Source organism: Pelophylax lessonae (assembly GCF_965119305.1).
Source record: "Pelophylax lessonae genome assembly, chromosome: 4".
In the NCBI taxonomy this organism is placed as follows: domain Eukaryota; kingdom Metazoa; phylum Chordata; class Amphibia; order Anura; family Ranidae; genus Pelophylax; species Pelophylax lessonae.
The window spans coordinates 263,676,641-263,704,417 of NC_138771.1; the positions used below are offsets into that span (position 1 = coordinate 263,676,641).

The 27,777-nt window shown below is 45.5% G+C and overlaps 1 protein-coding gene across 1 annotated transcript in view; it reads right to left on the reverse strand.

Annotated features, from left to right (window-relative positions):
- Window positions 1-2,578: 2,578 nt before the first annotated feature.
- RAB3IP (RAB3A interacting protein) overlaps window positions 2,579-27,777 on the reverse strand; it is a 134,300-nt gene continuing 109,101 nt past the window's right edge. The window contains exons 8-11 of the mRNA XM_082255550.1: window positions 12,629-12,741; window positions 5,442-5,541; window positions 5,281-5,350; window positions 2,579-2,938 (exon numbers count right to left, since the gene is read on the reverse strand). Coding sequence (XP_082111676.1) covers window positions 2,856-2,938; window positions 5,281-5,350; window positions 5,442-5,541; window positions 12,629-12,741 — 366 coding nt within the window. The 3' untranslated portion in view covers window positions 2,579-2,855. The remainder of the gene's footprint in view (window positions 2,939-5,280; window positions 5,351-5,441; window positions 5,542-12,628; window positions 12,742-27,777) is intronic.

Sequence of the window (27,777 nt, forward strand, 5' to 3'; positions counted from 1 at the left end):
CCCCATGAGAAAAGGGAAACCAGAGCAGAAGGCCACGTGTCCCCCCCCCCCCCCCCAAGACTTTCAGGACAGGCCTGAGCACACCCTACTAATCGAAATGTGAAAAAGTGCAGCTGTGCAAGTGACAAAACACGTTAAAAAAAAGGGAGAGGGAAAGTGGATAACTGCATAGTGCAATATCATGGCAGGCCCTTTGGCCAGGAATAAAAAATTCCTCTGGACCTAACCAAAAGGCCTTGCCCTAGAGGCAGGTGCGCAAAATGTGTGACATGGTGAAGTGACCTTTGTGGCAAAAAAAACATAGTGAGCGTCCCCACCGTGAGAATTATGGAACCCCTGGACTGCCACCCCAGGGGCACATACACCACAGGCTTCTCTTGCAGCCTGGCCCTCCGCCAGACAGATACAGCCCCATCCCTACCAGGAAGGCAACAGAACTTAGACAGCTTAGGGAAAGCCTTGCCTACAACTGGGGAAACGCCTGATACACCAGGCCAGATTCAACCCAGGAGGAAAAAGGTCCTCCCACCGCCATCACCATTCCTTCCCCAAATAAACCAGAAGGGATACTCGCCAGTGCCCCCACCCAACAGGAGGCACTGGCATTCTTCCTCCTAAAAACTGAGCAGAACAGATATTACATTTGATCTTAGCCAAAAAGCCGAGAAGAAGTCTATCAGTGTGGTACTTAAAAAAAGTGCCTTGTTAAGATGTGGGATGGCGAGATCCACTGCCAAAACACACCGCTTTGTGATAAAAGGGGACAGTGCCAACAAAAGTTTTGGAGGTGCAAAAAAGCCCATCAGCAATCCAAACTTCATACAGAAATACCTTAAAATGAGGGTGAGAAGGCCTTTGGGGCCCTATAGGACTCAAGAACAGACACAGTGTATTGGTAGAAGCAACAAGCTTATCTTCCAATTTCAGGATTTAACATACCACATAATTAAAGGAGTAGTAAAGTCAGGAAGGTTTTTATCTTAATGCATTCTATGCAAATGGATAAAAAGCCTTCTTGTTTGCAGCAGCCTCCCATGCACTCCTACTATTTACCTGTGCCCCTCTCTATCCAGCGATGTCCACAAGTCCCTTGGCTGTCCTGGGACTCTCCCTCCAGATTAGCTGAGATATAGCTGCGGAGCCATTGGCTCCTGTGGTTGTCAAAGTCAATGAGCCAATCAGGAGAGAGAGAGGGCGGGGCCGAACGGCAGCTCCGTGTCTGAATGGACACATGGAGCTGCAGCTCAGTTGTCCCCATAGCAAGCTGCTTGCTGTGTGGGCACTCGATAGGAGGAAGGGGCCAAGAACGAGGGACCTGAGAAGAGGTGAATCCGGGGTGCTCTGTGCAAAACCAACTGCACAGAGGAGGTAAGTATAACATGTTTGTTATAAACGAGACTTTACAATCACTTTAAGGTCTAAAATGCTCTCTTAATTTTGGAGTAATGGCAGTGGAGCATGTCTCCTCAGGGGGAGAGCTCATCAGTTTAACCATTTTGGCTACAAAGTTTCCACAGTTGAAGAAGCATCTAAGGGCGCAAGCAGGTGAGGAACTGAATCTGCAGGGAAAGAGTCAAATATAAGTTGGCCAATCCAGAATATATTGTGGCTCAGAGGTTAACACGTTTATCTTGTCCTTGGTTCAAATAGAGTTTGCATTTTTTCCCTATGCAAGCTTCCCACTCTCCAAAGACATTCTGTTAAGTTAATTTGCTCCTGTCTAAGTGTGCCATAGTATGTGTATTCATGTGAGGTAGGGACCTTGGATTGTAAGCTTCCTGAGGGCAGAGACAGATGTGAAAGTACATGTAAGGAGCTGCGTATATTGTTGGAGCTATATGAATACTTGTAATAAATCAAAAAAAGTCATGCATGATTGTAGGAAAAACCTTCTCCGAAATAGTTACTTTGTCCATTAAATTAAAAATGCCATGCTCCCTGTCAAACCAGGTAGTCAAACCCTGCATAGGCTAGAGCAAAGGGGTCGTTTTAAAAGGAGAGAAATTGGTTGCAGCGTGGGCTTTTAAGTGAGTCCGTCTATCCTTTGCCCTGAAGAAGAAAATGAGAAGAACAAAGAATATATGGTTGCAAATCAGCACAAAAAAGGTTTTAATGTCCCAGGTAAATGCATAACTGAAACCAGATTTTCTGTTCTGTTCAATAAGAAAAATAATTTCAGCCAACTATATATACAAAGCAGAAGATTCCACTTCATCAAGCAAAATATTCCCTAGGCCTATACAACCCATAAAAGCTTAAATGTATTCAAAATTTCATGAGAAGAAAAAAAAAACCTTTACCTTTACATTTGTTGGTAAGCTATGCACCCCCCAATTTCTCCCTTTCGATGACAAGCTGAAAATAACCTGAAAAGTACCTGCACTACATTATTAAGGGATCGGTTTAAATATTTCATTTTCATTCCATGGAAAACCCAGTTGAAGGTCATTTTGTGCTCTGACCATGAAGACAGAAACAAACATGGGCAGTGTTGCGGATAGTCACTTTTCATTAACCTTTAGAATATCTGTTCCCAGATCCTAGTCACCACCTAGATATCAGTAAAATGTCACACTGATTACATTTCAAACTACACTTTATTTCTTGAAATTTGCATGTTTCCCCAATAATTTACAGATATTAATGCCTGCAAGGATCTTCAGCAATAAACCGTCTGTAGCACACACAGGATAGGTCAGTTTCATACAGTGTAGTTTGCAGAGTACAGAAGATAGATATTGAGTGATCTCAGTGACTTATTGTGTGATCTCAGTGACACAAAACCCTGTGTTATATAATTTCTCCCATCTAACTAACATGGAAGATATTAAGTCCGAGTACAATCCATTAGTGCTCTAAATTTCTTCTTTGAAAAATCCAAGTTTTGCTCGAGACATCTCTTTTCTCAGTTGCATGACCTCCCAGAACATCTGGTCAACTGTGCAGAAAGAAAAAAAGGAAAAACACATACAGACTGTTTTAACGGGGTAAAGTCAATTCACACAATGTGTAAAAGGAAAGAATATGAAACTTGTTTTTAGAAAACGCCTAATACATTTTTTACAACTGAATAAAGAGACTAAAAATCTTTGATTGTACCAACTACTAGGAATCTATTGATATTGGAAAATCGTGAGGTAGAGAATTATTGCATTTAGTGATAGCATACATTTTTGCACATTGTCTATAAAATATAGGGAGAACCCACGTTACTCATAGCATGCTGATAAACCTAAGATTTGGAGGAAAAAAAAAAAACAAATAAGAATAGCTCCAGACTCAAAGAAAATATTACTTATAAGTAGTAAGCTTGTCTAAGGTGATGGTTGCTGTAGAAAAAAGAGTGAACATTCAGTGGACATTAAGCCTCGGTTCACATTTATGCGAGTGCGGGAAGGCTGCGAATCTGCAGCCTGTTCCCACATCGCACACGCACCCCCGGCAGTTCACACTGCCATATGCGATACGCTGGGGGTGTCAATGAAATCTTAATGACACCCCCAGTTTGATCGCATATCGCAGTGCGATCGTGCAGTTCGCACAGGATCGGATCGCACAAGTGTGAACCGCTGTGCGATCCGATCCTGATGCAGCTAGAAAAAAGGGTCCCTGTGCGTGTTTGGAGCGGCTGCGGTGCGAATTTAGCCATACAAACTGTATGGCTAAACTCGCACCGCACAGCCGATCGCATGTAATGTCGGAGCAGTGCGCTCCGACATTACATGCGAACCCCGCACACGCACAAGTGTGAACCGGGGCTAAGTGAGCATGTTGTAATAATCTGCTTTGTATACCTAGCACTGTGCATAAACTGAGAATGGCATTGGTAAGAATCGGTTCAAGTTAAAGCTGAAGTAAAGTTTAAAAATCTTATCATTAGGTAGGCCATTTATAGCATAAGAGACATGCAATGCTTCTACTGCAGTAAGATAAACCTACCTGTATTCTCACAGTCCTCTCCAGAGTGTGCATTGAGCTGCACAAGCAGAGCTCAGTTTACATTTCCAGCATAGCACCGGTGTGTTGGGATGACTCACTTCTAGTGTGCCAGCATTTTGTCACCCTGAGTTGGCCAATCAAGAGGGCCAATGATGCAGACGACAAAGGACCTCATGGACAATGGAATGTTTGTAGGGGAAGTATCTGCGGCTTCAGTCCTGCTTTAAATGCCAGTTTTGCATTCTACATTCCCCAATAAATACTTCTGGACAGATCTAGTCTAGTATGCTCTGCATAATATGTGACACTCAGCTGTGTAAATCCACCTTAAGGCTTTAGTTTATCCTTGGGTTTAAAGAACCAGAATGTCCACATTATGTTGTGGTGCCACATTATCTTCTCTATACATAGATGGATTTGCTGCTTAAAGTTTGGGAATCATTAACATTTTTAAATGGATACTTACATATTTTCCTAAGAGTCCTGAAACTGCAAATCCCAACCGCAGTTCATACTGATGAGTCCTTCACACACCATTAATGCATTCTATCCTCAGCCCCCTCTGTCTGGTACTCTCTCTGCTGATTGGCTAAGACAGAGGCTGAGCCAGCCTGCTGGTCCAGGATTCTGAGTGAATCCTGATTGTAAAATTGGGATTGTTCCTGCTCCTGGACCTGTTTAGTGGCATTAGCCAAAAACGGACTTGAGCCTGTTGTCGGTTAAAAACAGGTCCATAGGAGAAGTAGGGCCAAAAAGCTTTGGCCCTACTTTTCCTTTAACTTTTTTCACCTCTACATTTTTATACAAAACACACTGCTACCTACCTCAACACAGCATTCTGTGCAGATTAATGCAGCTCACCTGAATCCTTAAACATTCAGAGGTGGGGCATTAGGCCCCTTTCACACAGGCGGACCGTTCAGATTTTTGGCGGATCTGAACGGTCCCCCCATGCATTCCTATGGGGCATCGGATGTCAGCGGAGACATGTCCGCTGACATCCGACCCGATCCGTCAAATCTGGACGGATGGAAACCCTATTTTCCATCCGTCCAGCGGATCGGATCGGATCGGGTGAGAACAGACTGACGGTCCGTTGACATCAGATTTCCCCCATAGAGATGCATGGGGAACTGTCAGCTGTGTCTCCGCACACAGCGCGGAGACACAGCTGTCCTCCTGCTGCTCAGTGGGGGATCGGCGGCTCGATGCCCCGCTGAGAAAAACGGACTCTGTCCAACGGACTCAGTGTGTGAAAGAGCCCTTAATTTACAAAACTGCTAAACAACAAGTGGCAGGTTTACAATCACTAAAATTGATTAAAATAGATTTCTCACTTACCATCCTGCTGCTTTACCAGTCCTTGATGAATGTACCGAATATATGTGAAGAAATTACATACAGAGGTAATCTAAAATAATCACAGTTAAAATTGAAATTAATGAAAAAAAGTGTTCCATGCATGTATAACCAACGAGAACCACATAATAATCTTTACTCACCCTAAATCTACAACATGGAGAAATATAGTAATAATTGCTGGAGTCTCCAAGCTTAATCCTGTGCTTACAAGTCTTGGTTTGACCACTCAAAGCACATTTCCTAGGTAAATACAAAAAAACACAATACATCAACTATGGCGAGTGAAGGAGCACACAAAGAAAAATTACATCATGTAAAGACAGATTGTCCCATATAGTCCAAATTAACCTTAAGCTATTCCTTACTGCCCAAAACAACCAACAAATCAAATCAGGAAATAAAGTGGTTCTAAAGCCTTAAGGTGTTTTACCTTAATACATTCTGTGCTTTAAGGTAAAAATCCTTCTGTGCTGCAGGATCAGCCACCAGCCCCCTCCCCCACCCCATAATTACCTGAGCCCAATCTCGATCCAACAATGTGCATGAAAGCAGCGGCTATACTCCCCACTTTTCCTACTTTTATTCCCCACTGCTAGGCTCTCCCTGCTGCCAATCAAATGCTTTGACGAGGGAGTAGGGGGCAGGGCCGAGCCGCTTGGACTTTGTCTATAGACGCAGACAGGGCGGCTTGTGAGAAAATTTGCATGAGTGCCTCCAAAGAAAGCAGTTTTTTCATGGGGGCACTCACCAAAAAGAGGAGCCAGAAAAGCCAGTGGGAAACCCCAGAAAAATAGGATCAGGGCTGCTCTGTGCAAAACCACTGCACAGACCAGGTAAGTAAAAAATGGGATTTTTGACTTACCATAAAATCCATTTCTCTGATGTTCATTGACGGACACAGCTCCTGATCTTCCTAACCATTGGGTTATACTGCCCACTACAGGAGTAGGATACTAAGCAGAAAAAAAGTCTGGCTATGCCTATGGGCAGTGCCAGGGGGTATACTACCTCTCTCTGCAATAGGTGCTCCGTTTTTTTTTACAAGCAGTGTCAGAAGAATTACAATTTCCCAGAGCTGCTGTGTCTGTCAATGAACCTCAGAGAAACGGATTTTACAGCAAGTCAAAAATCCCATTTTCTCTTTTGTTTTGTTTCAATGACGGACACAGCTGATCATTTTAACCATTGGGACGTCCCAAAACAGTGTTAAACATGAGGGATGGGAACAGTGAAAAATAAATTCCAAAGGCTAAACTATAGCCAACAAGGTAAACAGGAGCCCAACCAAAACAACTGAAGCCCACCTGAAAAAAAATAATATACCCTCAAAGAGGACCAGGTCCTCTAAACAGCAGCCTGCAAAACCTTGCGGCCAAAAAAAGCATCCAGAGATGCCAACACATCCACTTTATAGAACTTTGTGAAAGTGTGCACCGACGACCAGGTGGCTGCCTTGCAAAGCTGCGACTGATGACAGAAGGCCCAGGAGGCACTGAGCGCCCAAGCAAAGTGTGCCTGGACAGGGAAAGGAGCAACCTGACCCTTGATGGAATAGGCCTGAATCACTGTCTGTTTTACCTATCTGGAAATGGTCACAGAGGAAGTGGACCACCCTTTCCGAGGCCCATCCGTGAGCACAAATCGTGAGTCTGACTTCCTAAGAGACTCTGTAGCTGCCAGGTAAACCCTAATTGCCCGGACCATATCCAAGGTATACAAAGCAATTTCCTTCGGATGTTTTGGCCTGGGACACAGGGAAAGCAACACAATGCCTTCATTCAAATGGAAATCGACAACCGTTGGAAGGAACGATGGACAGGGGCGAAGAACCACTTTATCTCTGTGAACCACCAAGTAAGGTGGACAGGATAACACCGCCAATTCTGAAACCCTACGCACAGAGGTGATAGCCACCAAAAAGGCCACCTTCTGGGACAGTGTAAGCAGGGGAATCTCCCGAAGATTCTCAAAAGGAGGCTTCTGGAAGACAGAGCACCAAATTGAGGTCCTAAGGCAGGAACGGAGATCGCACTGGGAGGAGCCAAGTGCCGAACTCCCTGAAGAAAAGGTACACACCCAAGGAGTGTGTGGCCAAGGGTCATTGAAAGAAGACTGCCAAGGCCGACACCTGGCCCTTGATGTTACTTCAGGCCAGTTTCTGCTCAAATCCCCCGTTGAAGGAAGGTCAAGATCCGAAACACCGAAAAAGAGGGAGGAAAAACCCCAAGAGACTCACACCACGCGATGTACTTTTTCCACATTACTAAAGTAGATCTTTCTAGAAGTAGATTTCCTAGCTTTTAACAGCGTTGGAATCCCCGACTCAGACAAATCTCTATCCTTCAGCACCTGACGTTCAACAGCCAAGCCGTCTAAACAAGCGACTGTAAAGCAGGATGGAAGATTGACCCTTGGGGCAGCAGATCCTCCCTGAGAGGAAGCTTCCAAGGAAAGTCGGTGACCAGCCGCACCAGATCAGTGTACTAAGCCCAGCAAGGCCAGTCCGGGCCACCAAGATGACTGGAATCCCTTCTGCCTCGATCCTGCATAGAAGTCTTGGCAGAAGCTTGAGAGGAGGGAAGGTGTAAATCAGACAATACTGAACCCACAGGGCCACCAGCACGTCTGTGGCAGCCGCCAGAGATCCCGTGACCATGGAAAAACCTCTGCGCCTTTCTCTGTAGAGCTGAGATGCCAACAGATCCACCTCGGGGATGCCCCACCGGAGACAAAACTGAGGAAACCCCTCCGGATGAAGGGACCACTCCCCTTGCTCCAATGTCTGCCGATTGAGGTAACCTGCCTGCCAGTTTTCCACCCCTGGAATGTACACGGCAAAGAGAATTGGAACGAAAATGTTCTGCCCACCTTAGAATGCCGGCTACCTCCAGAGCAGCCAGGGCACTACTTGTGCCCCCTCTGTTGATTGACATAGGCCATGGCCATGGCATTGTCCAACTGAATGTGCACTGGACATCCCTGAAGACAATCTGTCCAATGTTCCAAGCTCAGTCTGATCGCTCGGAGTTCCAGGACATTGATCTGTAGTCTGGATTCTACCAGTGCCCAGACCCCCTAAGCAGAATTTTTGCCGAGGACGCTTTCCCACCCGGACAGGCTGGCATCCGTGGTGACCACTGTCCAATACAAGGGGAGGAAGGATTTACCCAGCCGAAGCACCAGAGATCAAAGCCACCATATCAGGGACCTTCGTTCCCCGGCTCCACCGGATCGGATTGTCCAGAGACTGCAGATTCTTGTCCCTCTTGCCCATAATCTCCCTTTGTAGGAACCTCGCATGGAACTGTGAAAACTGAACCCACCTCTCGAAGGTAGACACCATCAGGCCCAGCACCTGCATGAAAGTCCGGAGGGATGACCACCTGCTAGACGGCAGGAGACTAATAGTAGCCTGCAGATTCTGGAGTTTGTCCAGAGGAAGGAGCACTCTGGCTAAGGCTGAGTCCAGAGTCAGACCTAGATAGTCCAGCTTTGTGGACGGAACCAGAGCAGACTTCTGAAAATTCAGAATCCAGCCAAATTCCCTCAGAGTTTGTATGGTGATCTCCGGGTTTTCCACTAGAGCAGTAGGAGACTCCGCTCGCAGAAGGAGGTCGTCCAAGTAGCCCAGCACCGCGATCCACCTGATGCAGGGATGCCACCACTGTGCAAATAGACTCCATTCTGAACTTCTGTACCCGCACAAAGCAGTTCAGCGCCTCAAGGTCCAGAATTGAAAGCACCTTGCCTTCCTTCCTGGGAACTGTAAACAGGTTTGAGTAAAACTCCCTGAAAACATTCTGATGTCGGTACCAGAACAATCACCCCTTGAAGAAACAGGTCTTGCACCGCCCCAAAGATCCTGTAGGCGGTCCAGGACAGGTGCAAATGGGAAGGAAAGAATCTTTCTGGAGGGCAAGAACGAAACTCGATCTTGTACCCAGATGGTAGGACTTCGTGGACCCACTTGTCGTGTACCAGTAAAATCCACGGGTCCGGAAACCAGCGATGTCCCCCCACCCCAGATACGGGTGAGGGCGCACCTTCATGCTGAAGGAGCCCTGTCTGCGGTTCTGGAGAAGCCCGCTCTCGTCTTGCCAGACCAAGTTCACTTGGATCCACTAGGGAGGCGGCCCTGAAAGGTTTTTATCCCTTGTCAGTCGCCCCGAAGGGACAAAAAAAACCTTCTCATAAGCTGAGCTGGCCCACGTCTACGATGAGGGTCCTTGCCCTTACTAGCCTGGGGAAGAAAAGTACTCTTCCCTCCTGGGAGACCCTTAATGATGTCATCCAGGCTAGCCCCAAACAGATGAACTCCTTGAAAAGGAAGATCATTGAAGGGATTTTTAGAAGTCTGGTTCGCAGATCAGCATTTGAGTCAAAAAATACACCAAAGGACCACTGCCGAAACAGAGAGCCTAGCAACTAAGGGAGCCGCATACAAAGAACCATTACAGATAAACTGCAGCCCCTGGGCCAACTCGTTCCCCAGCTCAGTAAAGGGAGGGGGGAGCTGCTCCCCCTCCAGGTCACGGAATAAAAGCTTAGCCCACTCAGTCAGTTTGCGACACCAGGACAATGGTGAATACCGGCCTCAGTGCCGAACCAGCCACAGTGTATATACAGCCTTCGCTTTCCTGTCAGTCGGGTCCCTAAAGGCCGGAGACTCTTCAACCAGAATCATGGTTGCCTTGCTCAATCTGGAAACTGGAGAGTCCACCACCGGTGGAACAGTTCACTTTTTAAGAAGGGACGCCTCATAGGGATACTGCACAGCAAACCGCTTAGGGATCACAAGGGGACGTTTTGGTTGCTCCCACTCTTTAGCAACAAGTCTGTCAAAATAGGAGGGGAAAGGGAACACCTTAGCTGCTCTGGATGGCTTGTGAGTGCCAAAGGGAACTGACGCCTCTGTCGCAGCTTCAGCTGCATCCTCTATCTTGAAGGTCTCACGCACAGATACAATCAGTGTGTTCACCAGAGCCTTTTCATGCGCGAGTACAGGAGTGGAGGGAGGAATAATTTTTTGGAGTTACTTACCATACCAGGAACCAGATGGGCAACGCTCCAGACAGAACCTTCTCTCCATCGAAATGGGGGGCTGTTGGCCAGGAGGAACGCTGCGACACAGGCTGAGACCCGGTCGTATGCAACCTCGTGAGGCGTTTAACTCCCAGGCCAGCCCCCATCCGGTGGTGCTATGTCGCGGCTGACCCAGCGCGGAGCTGTCCGTAAAGAATTAGCCGCACATCCAGGTAACGATTACTGGTAATGATTAAGCACAAGATGTATGTGTGAAATGTGTCTACGAGACTTCATGCTGGTGTCTTTGGTGTCATCACTTGCAACTTTTTGGAAATAAAGGTATTTGAAACCTATTGGAATCCCTGGATGTGCGGCTAATTCTTTTCTTACAAGTGTTCCCACGGAGGCGGGCCGGGGCCAGCACTCTACTGGATATCCTATCTCCTGGCAATCACCACACACTATACACCTGGAGCAGTGTCTTTCCTTTCTTGAGGTCTGTCCGTGCTCACCGGCCAGACTTGGGTGACCACTAGATTATCCAGCTCATCGCCCAGTCTGGCAGTTAATTGAATCTATCTAAAAGGAAAAACAAATTTCCAGGACCAGAGATCCCAGCCAGGAACTAGGTCAGTGATGGCGAACCTGGTCACCCCAGATGCTTTGGAACTACATTTCCCATGATGCTCATGCACTCTGCAGTGTAGTTGAGCATCATGGAAAATGTAGTTCCAAAACATCTGGGGTGCCAAGGTTCAACATCACCGAATTAGGTCCTTACTCCTGACTAGGCAGAAAAAAAAAAACGGAGTACCTATAGCAGAGAGAGGGAGTATACCCCCTGGGACTGCCCATAGGCGTAGCCAGACTTTTTTCTGCCTAGTGTCCTACTCCTGTAGGGGGCAGTATAACCCAATGGTTAAGATGATCAGGAGTTGTGTTCGTCAACGAACGAAAGAGAAATACTGACGCTTTACTGTCAGTTTAAATTCATTGTAAAGAGATTTATTACCTCAAGTCTTCATGTGGTCATAAATCAATTGAGCCACTAGACAGATATCCGAGGTTTTCAGTTCTATTCCAAAGGATCTTACAGTCAAATGTCTCCACCACTATCATACAGATATATACATTAGGGAAAGTTTTAGTTGAAAGCCGATTAACCTAGAACATTTCAAGTTAACTGGGACACAGATATTAGGCCCTGAAGGAGGTTGCTTTAACAGTGCGGCTAAGTGATTTCTATTGATAAGTTTACACTATTTTTTTTTTTTTCAGATTTAAAAAGGTCTTTCTGAATTCTAACTGGTTTCAACAATCCTAAGATAATTCTCACCCTTAATATGTTTATTCACTGTTTCTATGCAGGTAGTGTTATCGCTTTAAATAAGGTATGACCATTGACCATGAAGAGAAATTCAAAAGTCATAAATGGCATTCAAACTATGAGACAGGGTGAAAGGAAGATAGACCATATTTATTTTACCTTCTGAACTCCTGAACTATTTTCACAATGTTTATTAGGACTCTGTGAATAGGGTAACCAGATCTCAGAGCACAATACCTGCCGCTTACATGATCCTATGCTTCTTAACACACATATTAACACTATTTTATCAACACTTATTTTGCAGGATTTGTATCCACTACAGCAATCAGTTTGTTAGCCTATAAAATCGTTTTCAGAGCATGGGCGATCTTGGTCTTCAGATTTTTTTCAGAGGAATACTGTACTGATTAAACAAAAATATTTACTCTGGTATAGTACGAGAGAAATTGGGTTTGTCCCTTGGGATCATTTTGCAGGAACTGTTGCGATCGTCACTCGAAAGCTGTGTATGAACAATTTGAATATTGTACGATCGCTTTGAAATCAGTATTTTTAATCCAATATTTCTGATCATGTGTACTAGACATCAGTTGAGTTTCCAAACAAAAAATATTTAAATCTTTGGTAGCAGCAGTAAAAATCCAGAGTCTTTTGCAAATAGTAATTTACAAGAAAAGTTGAATCCTCAATGGTGTAGACGCAATTATTTTAGGTTATTATGACTTATACTCCTGAAAGATCACTGTAAAGAAAATGGACTGCTTTCATTGCTTGTACACATAGGTTGCATCATCATCAACCTCTACCCATTATCACTATTGATGTCTGAACTGACTGCATGAATAGCATAGCATCAAGCAGTACACACTTTTATTGCAGACTTTACAAGAGTTACAATACTCTAGATGCTGAAATATTGTTTACCCAGGTTCCAATACTGATCATTTGCCAAAGAATAAAATTCAGACTCACTTTGGTCCTCCACATTCAACAGCTGAGGCTTTCACAAATCTTACAGGCTGCAGCCCTGCAGGTTCAATGCTCAAGGTGTTGTTTTCAACAGCTTCTAGGACAGCTGCAGCCAGCTAGGAATGAAATAAATAGTTACATTTTGCTGGTAGTGGTCTTAAATAAGCCATGTTGCATTTTGTACTAAATAGGGAATAACAAAAATAACTGCATCAACATCACATATCCCCATAAGTTCCAAGATCATGCACCATTTGATTGCATAATTAATATAATTGGAGTAGCCCTTCTGAATCACAGTTTTCTGGACCCTCCTCAAGAGGTCACTAGAGATGTAATCAGCAATGGAAGTTTACAAAGTTCCAGCAGCAATGACACTTTGCAAAACCAATGGATCCCCTTCCCCTGTCTTTCAGGTTAGCAACCACAATGATCTTTGAGCTGCCTGTAAAGGGGTATTCTGTCCTCTCACCACTAATGTAAAGGGGCATACTTTCCAATGGTCCCCAATTAACAGTATTCTACCCACTGAACACCAATATAAAAGAAACATTTTAATACTATACCATGGGGGACAAACCCACTACTTTGCTAGACAGAAAATTAGTATCCCGGACGTATACTCCAGCTCTGCTAAAACTGCGATTGTGTAATGGGGAACAGACTCCGAATCCTAACCGATTATACAGGAATTTTATAAATTTTATTCGGCCCTGCATCATCAATCAACTCAATATTCTGAAGAGAGCAGATGAATTTTTCAGAGATATTTAAATGCACCAGCTTAAACAAACCCATACTGAACTTATGGATAAGGAGTTTTCTGAACCAGAAATTAGAATGGCTATAAAATCCCTACATCCTTTTAGGACCCCTGGCCCAGATGGCTTTTCGGGTCACTACTATAGGAAATACCAAGAGCTTCTCATCCTATATGCCTACTTTAATGGTATTCGGAGAGGTAATCGCATTCCAAACATGGAAATGTGGCATATATACGTGTTTTACCAAAACCGGGAAAAGATCACGGTGAGTGCACTAATTACCGCTCAATATTATTGATAAATGTAGGTCTAAAGATATTGACAAAGATACTAGTTCTTAAATTGAACTCCTTCCTCCCCCAATATATACATCCAGACCAAAAAGGATTTGTGCCTGGCCGCCAGGCATCGGATCAGGCCAGAAGGATTATCAATATATTTTCAGCTATTCACTCTGATTGGGATAGTAAGGGGCCCCGACAGGAATGTTGCTGTCTTTGGACGTACGTAAGGCTTTTGACTCCTTGTCATTGGTCTATTTATTTTGTGTTTTGGCCAAGATTTATCCACATTGCGGGTATTATATAGATCGCCCACTGCATCTCTAATGATTAAGGGCTATCCGTCAATCTTTTCCAATTGAAAGGGGAACTTGCCAGGATTGTCCTCTGTCTCCATTGCTGTTCATGTTGGCCTTAGAACCATTGGCTATTAAAATTCACGAAAACCTGAATATACAGGGGATAGAATGTGGAAACAGGGAACATAAATGCGCGCTCTTCGCAGATGATATCCTAATAGTTTCTATGCCTATTACCACCCTTCCTAGCCTTTACGCAATACTTCAACCCTTTTCAAAGATTTCAGGTCTTACATTGAATCACGAAAAATCACGAGCATTAAATATCTCCCTACGGGAAAATATCTTAGAAACCCAACTCAAACATTCATACAACTTTACATGGGAATCTGAGGCTCTCCCTATTTAGGAATACATTTGATGCCCACTTTGCATACTTTGTATTCCCAAAACTATCCGGCACTATATAAAAGGCTAGCGGCAGACTTGGTCAGATGGCAGTTGCATCCCCTGTCGTGGTTTGGCAGATTACATTCTATAAAAATTAATATCCTTCCTAGGATACTTCACCTTTTCTGTACTTTGCCGATTGCTCTGGTCTGATCCGATTTGTTAGTATTTCAAATAATGTTATTTATGTTCATATGGGGAGACAAGAGGTCTAGGGTGAATAGACGCTCGTTATATACCCCAAAACTAAAAGGAGGTTTGGGAGTCTCTGACCTGCTCAAATGCTACGCTGCACAATTAGCTCAATCCATTAGATTTCATTCCCACTCGCTGTGGATGCAAATGGAATCATACTCCTGTCAGATCGGGTCGATTTCTCATACTATGTGGTTACCAGCTCGGGATCGGCCCCCAATATTACCTCCCTCTCTATCCCTCTCATTCAGCATCTAAGATAGACTTTCGAAATCACATAATGCCCAAACAGACCTTTATAGATAAATACCAGATACTAGCTTCAGAACATTTTAGGCACCATCAAATACAGCATTACTTGCACACCTTATCTCGTAATAACGATCTTGCAACTACAGTTGGGCAAAAAAGTACTTAGTCAGCCACCAATCGTGCAAGTTCTCCCACTCAAAAAGATGAGAGAGAGAGGCCTGTAATTTTCATCATAGGTACACTTCAACTAAGAGAGAGAATGGGGGGAAAGAATCCAGGAAATCACATTGTAGGATTTCTAATGAATTAATTTGTAAATTCCTCGGGAAAATAAGTATTTGGTCACCTACAAACCAGCAAGATTTCTGGCTCTCATAGACCTATAACTTCTGCTTTAAGAGGCTCCTCTGTCCTCCACTCGTTACCTGTATTAATGGCACCTGTTTGAACTTGTTATCAGTATAAAAGACACCTGTCCACAACCTCAAACAGTCACACTCCAAACTCCAATATGACCAAGACCAAAGAGCTGGTCGACGGACACCAGAAACAAAAATTTGAAGACCTGCACCAGGCTGGGAAGACTGAATCTGTAATAGGCAAGCAGCTTGGTGTGAAGAAATCAACTGTGGGAGCAATTATTAGAAAATGGAAGACATACAAGACCACTGATAATATCCTTCGATCTGGGGCTCCATGCAAGATCTCACCCCGTGGGGTCAAAATGATCACAAGAACGGTGAGCAAAAATCCCAGAACCACACAGGGGGATCTAGTGAATGACCTGCAGAGAGCTGGGACCAAAGTAACAAAGGCTACCATCAGTAACACACTACGCCGCCAGGGACTCAAATCCTGCAGTGCCAGATATGTCCCCCTGATTAAGCCAGTACATGTCCGGGCCCATCTAAAGTTTGCTAAAGAGCATTTGGATGATCCAGAAGAGGATTGGGAGAATGTCATATAGTCAGATGAAACCAAAGTAGAACTTTTTGGTAAAAACTCAACTCGTCGTGTTTGGAGGAGAAAGAATGCTGAGTTGCATCCAAAGAACACCATACCTACTGTCAAGCATGGGGATGGAAACATCATGCTTTGGGGCTTTCTTTCTGCAAAGAGACCTTCTCATAAGAGACTAATTCTCATAAACCTGAACCGATTTCTGAGGGGGGCTGTGTGACCTCCAAAAACGTCAGAATTTTAAGTGCATTGCAAGAGTGCGGCTCCTCTAATATACTGTTAAAGATAGAGATGAGTGCAATTAAAGTTGAACTTCAGGAAACTAAAGCTTCTTCCCTCACCCGCACTGCTTAGATTAACTGCTTGTTTTGGTCTGGGGGGATGAAAAATAAGTTCTACCCAATAGATCCTTTACATTGCTAGACTGGTTTCTGCAGGGTTCCCCCCCCCCCGATACTCCAGAGGTCTAAGGATCTGAGGACATCAAGGGTTTATAGCTCTGCACTGAACTTATAGGCACCAAGGAACAATCAATCAACTGCCGGAGCATGGAGGAGCATAGTCTGAAGAGGGAGGGGAGGAGTAATAAAGCTTTTTTTACGTTTACTCTCCCCTTAGACTAAATAAGCAGTTAACCCCACTGTAAGAGAATTTTTTTTAAGGAAGAATTACTTTTCTTAGGTATGAATTGAAAAAAAAGGAATATGCCAACACTGAAAAATGGGCAACAATAAAAAAAAAAAATAAATTACAAAACATAGAAATTGTCAGAGTTGCTGGAAAAAAACTGAAGGGGGTACTAGAACAGATTTTATTGAGAAATGGGTGTCTCATGATTTGGGAAATGTGTTTTGCTCCGTTTGCATAAGGGCTCTTTCACACACGGAGTCTGCCAGGCGAACTCATTTTTTCTCAGCGAGGGGGTCGATCCGCCGATCCCCCGCTGATCAGGCGGATGACAGCTGTGTCTCCGTGCTGTGTGCAGAGACACAGCTGTCAGGTCCCCATGCATCTCTATAGGGGAATCGGATGGGAACGGACCGTCTGTCTGTTCTCATCCGATCCGCCAGACGGATGGAAAATAGGGTTTCCATCCGTCCGGTTTTGACGGATCAGGTGTCAGCGGACATGTCTCCGATGACATCCGATGCCCCATAGGGATGCATGGGGCATCCGTTCAGATCTGCCAAAAAAACTGACAAGCGGATCTGAACGGACTCCATGTGTGAAAAGGGCCTTAGAGAGATTATTCCTTCCTGACCCCCCCCCCCCCCCTTCCTTGGGGAATGCCAGTATCAGTAGTAGCAAATTAAAATAACTATCAGGATAGAGATGCTATTCTTCAGAAAGCATGCTGTCGTGAGGATATTATCATACATGGTTTAAAGATATCATATCTAAATATTTCTGTAGAGATGCAAAAGAAAAAGGGTCAAGTTCTAGGAAATTAAAAGAAAAAAAAAAAAAAAAACACAAAATCCAAGACACGCTTGGTGAAGCTGGGGGTGTTATATGCTATTTTTTGTAACCAAAATATGAATTCAAATGCTACACCACTGCTGAAGGGTCCAGATATGCCTAATCCAGTAAGGGTCAGGGTCCAAAAAAGCCCCCTTCATCGGGGCTAGAAACAAGAGAATATTTCCATATCAATACAATCTCAAGGAAGTGATGTCAGCTGACCCATTTTGGTAACTGGCAAAGTATTTAGCATTTCAATGAATAATATAGGTTTTTTTTGCGAGTTTGCTACATTATTGTTGCCATTTACATTTTGTTATGTAAATTTTTTTTTATATACAAGTGGCATTTATTCTGAAGAAAAATGTAAAGAAGAAAGAGCAATTTTGTCCTGCTTTTCTCAGCCCTTGTATGTATTTCTTTTAGTAAGATGCATCTAGAACAGGGTTTCTCAACTAAGGTTCCTCCTGAGGGTGCTAGGGGTTCCTTGAGAAATGGGCAATTTCTTTCTCTCAGATAAGTTCCCAATGACACCATTGTTCCTTTTAACTATCTGTGAGGGGGTAATTCTTTCCAATGATGACAAGAGTAAGGAGCATTCTTCCCACTGACTGTCCCACTAATGGGTCATGAGTTGTAGATTACTAATTTTTAGCAGGGGTTCCCCGAGACCAAAAATCTATTTCAAGGGTTCCTCTGTGTTGAAAAGGTTGAGAAAGGCTGATCTAGAATGTGGGATTGGCTGTATGCCACTGAGCACATGGTTATCACAATTTAATGTGAGCACATATTAAACCAGAGCTCGACAAATCCCAGGTGCCCGGTCACAATTGCAACTAGAAATTGCATCCTGGCGCATGGGCTTTTGTCAGGCCATTCACTTGTTAGCACCAGGCACGAGTAGTTCCTAAAGCCACTATCACTTAGCCTATCGCATGCCAGCACCATGAATGCCACGCCCATTATCTCTCTTCCCACAGGCCAAAAGCACGGGATTTCTTCTCCTCTTAGTCCTGTTTATAGCAGGCTTCGCCCCCCCCTTTTTTTTTTCTCTGGACGGCTCTATTGGACCCCAGTTCCAGGTGCAGCTAGCAAGGCTGTTTGGTTTCGGAGCCAGACTTGCGGCCCGTTACTCCAGGAAGCAGGGACAGGAAGAGTGGTACCAGGAAGACGGCAGAAAGAGAGGCGGCCGGCACAGTGACTTGTCTTCTGTATAGAGTGTAGAAGAGGCGCACAGACACACATGGGGGGTCATTCTGTGTGGGGTTTCTGTGTGAGATGAGGACAGCCCAGTCCCCAGTATATGTGGTGCGGGCAGCTCCTTCCTCCACACTCTGCCTTGTAGTGCACGTATTCAGGGTTAACCCTGTGCACATCCCCCCATCCTCTGCTGGGGCCCATTCACACCACAGAAATACAGGGGTCAGGGCCGACAGTGTACAGTATAGTTCTCAGGGGCCCCAGCTGCTCCGTCATTATCCCAGTAAAACTATACTGACAGAATTAGTTATGCGAGTCTAGGTTGGAACACTGGAACTGGTGTATACATCATTCCCATAACCCCCATGATGTGTGGGGATCAGCAGAACCCTCCCATGATGAGCCTGGGGGGGGGGGGGGGCAATCAGCAGAACCCCAATGATGAGCTCGGGGGATCAGCAGAACCCCAATGATGAGCTCGGGGGATCAGCAGAACCCCAATGATGAGCTCGGGGGATCAGCAGAACCCCAATGTTCAGCGCAGGGGATCAGAAGAACCCTCATGATGAGCGCGGGGGATCAGAAGAACCCTCATGATGAGCGCGGGGGATCAGGGGAGTCCCCTGTGTGGAGCGCGGGGGATCAGGGGAGTCCCCTGTGTGGAGCGCGGGGGATCAGGGGAGTCCCCTGTGTGGAGCGCGGGGGATCAGGGGAGACCCCTGTGTGGAGCGCGGGGGATCAGGGGAGTCCCCTGTGTGGAGCGCGGGGGATCAGGGGAGTCCCCTGTGTGGAGCGCGGGGGGATCAGGGGAGTCCCCTGTGTGGAGCGCGGGGGGATCAGGGGAGTCCCCTGTGTGGAGCGCGGGGGGATCAGGGGAGTCCCCTGTGTGGAGCGCGGGGGGATCAGGGGAGTCCCCTGTGTGGAGCGCGGGGGGATCAGGGGAGTCCCCGGTGTGGAGCGCGGGGGGATCAGGGGAGTCCCCTGTGTGGAGCGCGGGGGGATCAGGGGAGTCCCCTGTGTGGAGCGCGGGGGGATCAGGGGAGTCCCCTGTGTGGAGCGCGGGGGGATCAGGGGAGTCCCCTGTGTGGAGCGCGGGGGGATCAGGGGAGTCCCCTGTGTGGAGCGCGGGGGGATCAGGGGAGTCCCCTGTGTGGAGCGCGGGGGGATCAGGGGAGTCCCCTGTGTGGAGCGCGGGGGGATCAGGGGAGTCCCCTGTGTGGAGCGCGGGGGGATCAGGGGAGTCCCCTGTGTGGAGCGCGGGGGATCAGGGGAGTCCCCTGTGTGGAGCGCGGGGGATCAGGGGAGTCCCCTGTGTGGAGCGCGGGGGATCAGGGGAGTCCCCTGTGGTGAGTCCTGGAATCACCCCTATGAAATAGTTTGACAAATAAGCTGGCTCCTAATTTTTTTTAGCTGGCTCCTAAATTCAAAGCAAATTTGTCAAGCTTTGTATTAAACGATTTTGGCTTTTGATGGTATAGCCCGTCTTACACTATTACTTTTTTTTTTTTTATATTTCCACGGCTATTGAATGACTAAAAAATCTGAAGCAGTGAGGATAATTTATATATGGTTGGAAGATTTTTGAATCTTGTAGGAGAATATGAGGATTGGGGGGAGGTGTGAAGAACATAGTACTTTGTAAAGTTTGTCACAAAATCACTCAAATATGTGAGCACAATAAGCTATTGATTTATTATTGAAAGGGAGTTTGAGCATACTACACTATCTTGGTTTTTTGGGTTTAATACTGTGGAGATGGCTGTAATGAAAACATTTTTTGGAATCAATCTTTATTTGACCTACACTCAGAAGTGGTCAAGAAATTTGGTGAGAGCTCATTTAGTATAATTTAGAAACGTTTTTGAGTGGTGGTGGATCAGATACAATATCAATACAACATCCCCACATCTGGGACATAAAAACCAAATCCCCAATAGCAAATGACATTGGATGTATAAAATTAACAAGATACATTTAAATGCATTTATATATTTATTTGTAGTCGGTCCATAATTTAATCAGGATATAATTTCATTTTTTTAAATTGTCATGTGTGTTTGAGGTTCATTTATGTTATTTATTCAATGTTACCTAATGTTATGCATTTTTTATACATAATCTCACTGGTCCAGTGCTATTTTCTAACTTTCCCTAATTATAGGTTATGTCTTATCCTTTGTGGCTAAGTGTTGTTGCTACAGGTAAAACCCATTTTATGCAGCTCATTGAAATAAGGATGAAAAACATTTATAATATTAGCTTAAAAACATTGAACCTAGAGTGCTGTCTGGTGTGTCTGTCAGTGCAGTTGTCTCCTCTGGGCTTCCAAACACAATTCTCTACAGTATGTAATGATTGGTCAGATCCTGCATTCTGACATCTGCAGCCCCTATTTGAGTCAAAGGTCCCCCTCCTTGCTGAATTCCTCTCTAATGAAAGACAAAAGTGTCTTATCTGCAGAGAGCAGAGAAGATGCAGGACATAACTCAGACGCCAAGCTGACAACAGGGAGAGGTGAGGATTGCCACAGGTGATGTGTTGGGAGGGGAGCAGTGAGTGCATTGAAGCTGGAGGGAGAGAGGGGAGGTTTACAGAGTGCCATCAGCTTTTGTGAAAGATGGCCCCAGCTCCCAGCTGTATCACCATGCTGGACCGAGAAAATCTTATACTAAACACTTTTTTGCAGTGCTTTACACGAGATCATGTCAAATCTGCTGCTTAGGCAATAGTTATCAGAGAGGTCAGCTTCTGTTGCTAGCATCAAATCATTCTGATAAAGCACTGAAGAGAGGGCAATGACAGAACTGAGGGTAATTTGTTTGCACAGAACACGTTTCTACACTTCCTCTATGCTCATTGAACAGTGAGTCAAGCACAGAGCCCACTTCCACAAGAGGGAGGGATTTCTTTATCTTGGCTGTCAATGCTACAGCCTTATGGTTCAGTGAGCATGTGTGAGATTTAAAGATGACAGACTGTGGACAAATGAAGCTACCAGGTAGAGGAGCGACACGGAATAGAAAAAAATGGCAACACTATCAAAAAGGAGCAGCAAAAGGCACAGGTTTTCATTTTGGACTACAAGAAGAATACAAGTGCATATGTACTTTTACACATAACCATCAAGTACCTAAAACTTTTGATTGTCTTTAGAATTATTTTTTTGGTTAAAGGTCCACTTTAAGATGCATTTAGGAAGGATACATTATGCAGACAATTTCTGTTCTTAGTGATAAGGGTTTAATAGTATTTTAATAGCCCCTCTATTACTTATTGTAAAATTACGAAGTGACACAGAATCTAGTGAAAAAAATTGCGTTAAAGGATAAGTCAACCTTTGGGAACATGCAACATGTTTATACTCTTGCAGCCTCTCATCAGCCCCATGATGGCATCATTCATTCACAGTTGCCTGTGAATCAATGAACTACAAGTACCGGTACCCACTGCAGCCGACAGCTTGCAGTTCTCAATGAACTACCAGGGCAATAGTGAGCGCTCTAGGTAGTTCATCGAGTTCACCTGTCATTGTGTAACTGCCTGCTCATACGAGGTACAATCAGATACAATTATTCTGCAGGATCCCGAGATTACACCAGTGATCTGCTAATCGCTGCTGCAATGCTTTACAGGCATACAAAATAAATGCATATTCTTTTTACATGCAAAAAAAAAAAAAAGAAAAAATGTGCATTTATTTATTTATTTTTTTAAATGTTAAATTATCCTTTAGAGGGGTTATTTTTTATTTTAGAGCAGCATTACTTTGAAGAGGGAGAGTAAGTTGGGTTTTTTTGAGCAACTATAATGCAGACTCAGCAGCCATCTGCATATATATAGGGAAAATAGAACATGGGTATAGTAGTAGTTTTATACTTCTGATATAGTAGGCACATTTACAGACTTTACAGTAACATGGTCTTCCAGCAAAGGTGTGTATAACAAATCCTCTTGTCACCACTATTAGATGATAATACATGTATTTTGCTAAATTTACTACCAGCCTCCAAGTAAGACACCATTTTGGTGACTATATTGAAACCAGGTAAGGGTGAACTATACCCATCATCATTTCCGGATATCCTTGCTTATAGTAGATGTTAAACTGTTAAAATGTTAGTAAATCGCTTGGTTATGGTAATACATAAAATAATAAAAACTCAATAAAACAAGCTGTATGCCTAATAAGTCTGATTCTGGGTATCCAACAAACCTTTATGAATTTCTCTGATGTTCATTGACGCACACAGCGCCTGATCTTCTTGACCGTTGGGTTATACTGCCCCCTACAGGAGTAAAACACTTGGCAGAAAAAGAACTTGGCTACACCTATGGGCAGTCCCAGGAGGTATACCCCCCCCCTCTCTGCTATAGGTACTCAGTTTTGTTACAAGCAATGTCAGAAGTAACACAACTCCATAGAGGGGTGGGTGCTGTGTCCATCAATGAACATCAGAGAAATGGATTTTACGGTAAGTCAAAAATCCCATTTTCTCTTTCATTCATTGATAGACAGCTCCTGATCTTCTTAACCATTGGGACATCCCAAAGCAGTGTCAAACATGAGGGGTGAGAACAGCAAGAAAAAAATCCCAAGCCTAAACCGTAGCCAACCAGGTAACAGAAGGCCACTTGAAAAACATTACACCCCCAAAGAGGGAACAAGCCCCCTGGAATCGCAGCCTGCAAAACTTTGCAGCCAAAAGAGGCATTCATAAATGCTAACACGTCCACTTTAAAAAAAATTTGTGAAAGCGTGCACCGACGACAAAGTAGCCGCCTTGCACACTTGCGTTACTGACGCCTGCTGACGAAAGGCCCAAGAAGCACTGAGCGTCCGCGCAGAGTGCGCCATCACAGGGAAAGGAGGAAAATAAATGCCCCCAATCGAATAGGCCTGAGTCACAGTATGTCTGATCATGTAGAAATGGTCGTAGAAGAAGCGGATAGTCCTTTTCGAGACCCATCCGTAAGCACAAAAAGGGAATCCGACTTTCTAAAAGACTCCGTAGCTGCCAGGTACACCCGAATAGCTTAAAGCCTCGTACACACGTACCGATTGTCGGCCGACCGATCGGCCGTCTTTTGTCCAGTGTTGTTGTGTTGGTTGAAATGTGCTCTAGACTGCACATGAATTTTGTCGGCCAACAACAACCAACTGCAGAAGTGATGTCATGTGATGGTTAACTTTTCGTGTGTTTTTTCTTCTCTGAGCATGCCCAGTCTTGCTCAACTGATTTTTGTCTGCCGAAATCTGTACTGACTGAGGAACAATCGGCCGTTCTGGTGACGGCCAACAAAAATTTTATAGCCTGCACACCAGATTTTGTTCGGCCGAAAAGTCGCAGTCGGTTGTCGGAAGCATCATACTAACAAGCCGATAATCGGCCGATCGGGCGGCGGCCGAAAATTCACGGCCAACAATCGGTACGTGTGTACGAGGCTTAGACCACATCCAGGGAATGCAACGCAATTTCCTTAGGATGTTTTGACCTAGGACACAAGGAAGGCAATACAATGTCCTCATTCAGATGGAAATCAGAGACCACCTTTGGAAGGAAAGACGGACAGGGGTGAAGAACCAAATAAGGGGAGCGAAAAGACAACGCTGTCAATTCCGACACCCTGCACACAAAGGCGATTGCCACCAAAAAGGCCACCTTCTGGGAAAGTGTAAGCAGGGGAATGTCCCAACAATATTCAAATCTTGTAGCCGGACCGTATCACTTTGTGGACCCACTTGTCTTGCACCAAGGAGGTCCACGGGTCCAGAAACCAGCGAAGATGGCCCCCCACCTTAGGCACGGCTTCATGCAGAAGGATCCTTGTCTGGAGAAACCTGCTTTGGACCTGCCAGACCAAGTTCGCTTGGATCCTCTCAAAGAGGCCTTGAACCCTTGTCAGCCGACCCTGACCGACGATAAAACTTCCTGTGAGCCGAGGACAGCCACGTCTGCGATGAGATTCCTCACCGTTACTAGTCTGCAGAAGAAAGGTGTCCTAATGAGGTCATCCATGGTAGCTCCAAACAGGCAATCTTTTTTTTTTTTTTAGGAGGTCTGGTCCGCAGACCAACATTTGAGCCACAAAACACACCTAAGGACCACTGCCAAAACAGACAGTCTAGAAATCAGGGGAGCCACATCCAAAGAGGCATCACAGACAAAATTGCAGCTCCTGGACAAACTGGTCCGCCAGCTCCACAAAGGCAGGGGGGAGCTGCTGACCCTCCAGGGCACGATGTAAAAGCTTAGCCCACTCGGTCAGTTTGTGACACTAGGGCAATTGTGAAGACCGGTCTGAGTGCCGAGTCGGCCACAGTGAACATACTGCGGGCCACAGCCTCTGCCTTTCTGTCAGCCGGATCCTAACTCTTCTACCGGAATCATGGCTGCCTTATTCAAACTGTTCAACCGGTGGAACAGTTCACTTCTTAAGGAGAGACTCTTCAAATGGGTACCTCATTGCGAATCGCTTAGGGACCACAAAAGGGACGTTTTGGACATTCTCACTCTTTTGCAACAAATCTGTCAAAATAGGAAGGAAACCCCTTCGCTGCTCTAGACTGCGTGTGAGTGCTAAAGGGAACTGGTGCCTCTTCTATTTTTAAAGTCTCACGCACAGACACAATCAGTGCATCCACCAGTGCCTTTTCGTGTGCTGCTACAGGAGTGGAAGAAATCATCCTCACTATCTGAGAACTGAAGGTGCGTGGTCCCAGACCCCTCAGGGTGGGCCCCATCCACGGCAGCCCGATCAGATTCAGAATTTGAGGAGACAGATGAAGCAGGGGAAGGCGGGGGGCCCTTTTACTACCTTGCTGCCCAAAAGTCACCTCCACCTGGGACACAAAGGACTCTAGGAGCGCCGTCAGTGCATCAATGGATGGTTGGGACCCGGAGGGCCCCGCAGGCTCTGAGAGGGGGGTCAGGTGGGGAAATGTGCTCCAAGAATTCCATAAGGAATAAGGGTACCCCACAAAAGTGCAAAAAAACACTGCTAAGGGACACCCCCACCGCACTGGTAACACCACCTGGTCGCCAGCCACAAAGCACCCCCCGATCCTGCAGCAGAGAGAGGCAGAGCACCCCACCAGACTCCCCACCAGGCAGTCACCAGCAGCACCAGGATCAAAGCACTCAACGTGCAGCGCCTAAGAAGAAAAGAGGCCCAGGAGCCAGCACCAGGGGATAAGGAGGGGCTCCCACTGCTAAAATGGCCGCCATTCATTTTAATGCCGGTCTAATATAAAATGGCCGCCGTGGTTAAACAAGGCTGCCAGCCTATACAAAAAAATATGCTACAATAAAATGGCGGCTCCACGAGGCTCCCAGGAGGGATTTCTGGGCCCAGGCAGGACACAGAGCAAGAAGGGGGCTGTGGCAGGAGCCCCCCCCACCAGTATAGCCCCCTTATATCCGATCGCTCGGCCGCTGGCGGCACACCTTCCCATGCCCATCGCCAGAACAGCACCATGCCCCAGGAGGTAGCCAGACCACCATACAACCCGAGTATAGGCGGAGGGGAGATAGGGGGTGGGGGGGCCTATTGGGAAGGAGGGGAACCAGAAGGTCCTACTGTCCCAGGGAGGGGCCCGCGTCCACCCCAAAAGCCTCCAGAGGGAGAGGGGAACCAGGCGGGCACAGCTCCAGGCAGAACCTCCTCACCTTTGAAATGAGGGGGCTGTCGGCCAGGAGAAACACTTCGGTGCAGGTCGAGACCCGGTTGTATGCCACCTCACGAGGCATTTAACTCGCAGGCCAGCCCCCGTCCTAGTGGGGCTATGTGGCAGCCAACCTAGCGCGGAGCTGTGGTCTGCACGCGTTCGCTGGCCAGACTGGGGTGACCACTGGATCTAGATTATCCAGCCCCTCACCCAGTCCGGCAGTTGACTGTAGATCTCACAGGAAAATGTAGGCGAAAAAACAATCTACAAAAGAAAAAAAATTGCCAGGACCAGAGATTCCAGCAAGGAACAAGGTCCTTACTCCTGACAAGGCAGAGTACCTATAGCAGGGAGGAGGGGGGGGGGAAGAGTACACCTCCTGGGACTGCCCATAGGCGTAGTCAAGTTCTTTTTCTGCCTAGTGTCCTACTCCTGTAGGAGGCAGTATAACCCAATGGTCAAGAAGATCAGGAGCTGTGTCTGTCAATGAACGAAAGAGAAATTTAATACTGGCCCCAGATTTATTAAGTGGGGTCAAATCTATATCAGGGTATTTCTACAAGTATAGTAAATATGTGTTTGTCTCCTCAAATTAAACATAATTCTGGCACTTCCCAGGCATGTCTTTATCTCCATTGTTATTTGTAACAACTACTGAACCAAATTGGCAGCAATGATCATTCTTCTATTTTTAGGGATTACAAGTTGCTCTAATGCCAAGTCTGCATGGTTACCCATTGATTAACAGATATCCTTTATATCCAGCTCTGCCACACCCCCTAAGGTGGTTCCCTCATTACCCCCAAGATGTACACATTAAATGTGTATTCACCAAATGTGGATTCTACTAATGTCAATTTTCAGGCACAGAGTAACTTTGTAGTAGTATCTTTATATTTAACCAAGCAGGTGCAACATTTTGCAGGCTTTGGGCATCAACATGAGTTAAGGTCTTGAGGGATTTGTTTGTGTTTTTTTTTTTTGATAAATTTCCATCATTTGAGGGCTTGAAATTTAAATGTGCCTTTCCTAATTGGTACTTTTCCAATATATTAAATGATGCCATGCTTAAACCTCCTAGATTGATTTAGCCTCACTCTGTCTAGCATCCACCAGCATGGAAGCGCTTTTGCGAGATTAGAGTCGGCCTCTTAACACCCAGCCCTACTTAGATGAGTGATTCTTTGCATTTGCTTTTGCGAGATTAGGTATTTCCTAAGGCTCAGCAACAACCCACCTCACTCATTTCAATGTAACGAAGTCAGACCTTGTACCTGCCCAACCCAGATAATGACTTGGATGAAATATGGGAATATCCATTTAGTCATTTAATTTTGGCTAGAGATAGACTCACGCAATTCAAAATTGTTCATCAACACTACCTCACACCAGCTAGGCTTGGCAAATTATCAACTGACCATTCCAGCGCATGTTGAAGTTGCTCCAGTTCACATGCAGATTTAATTTTCTATTTTTTGGATCTACTTTGTTATAGGGGTATATTGGTCACAGGTACTCCAATTTGTGCTTGAGGTAACTGCTATTCGAGTACCCAAAGACATAGATTCTGCATGTTGTGTCTTATGGAAACCATCGCCCCAAGAAGGGCAACTAGAACATTACT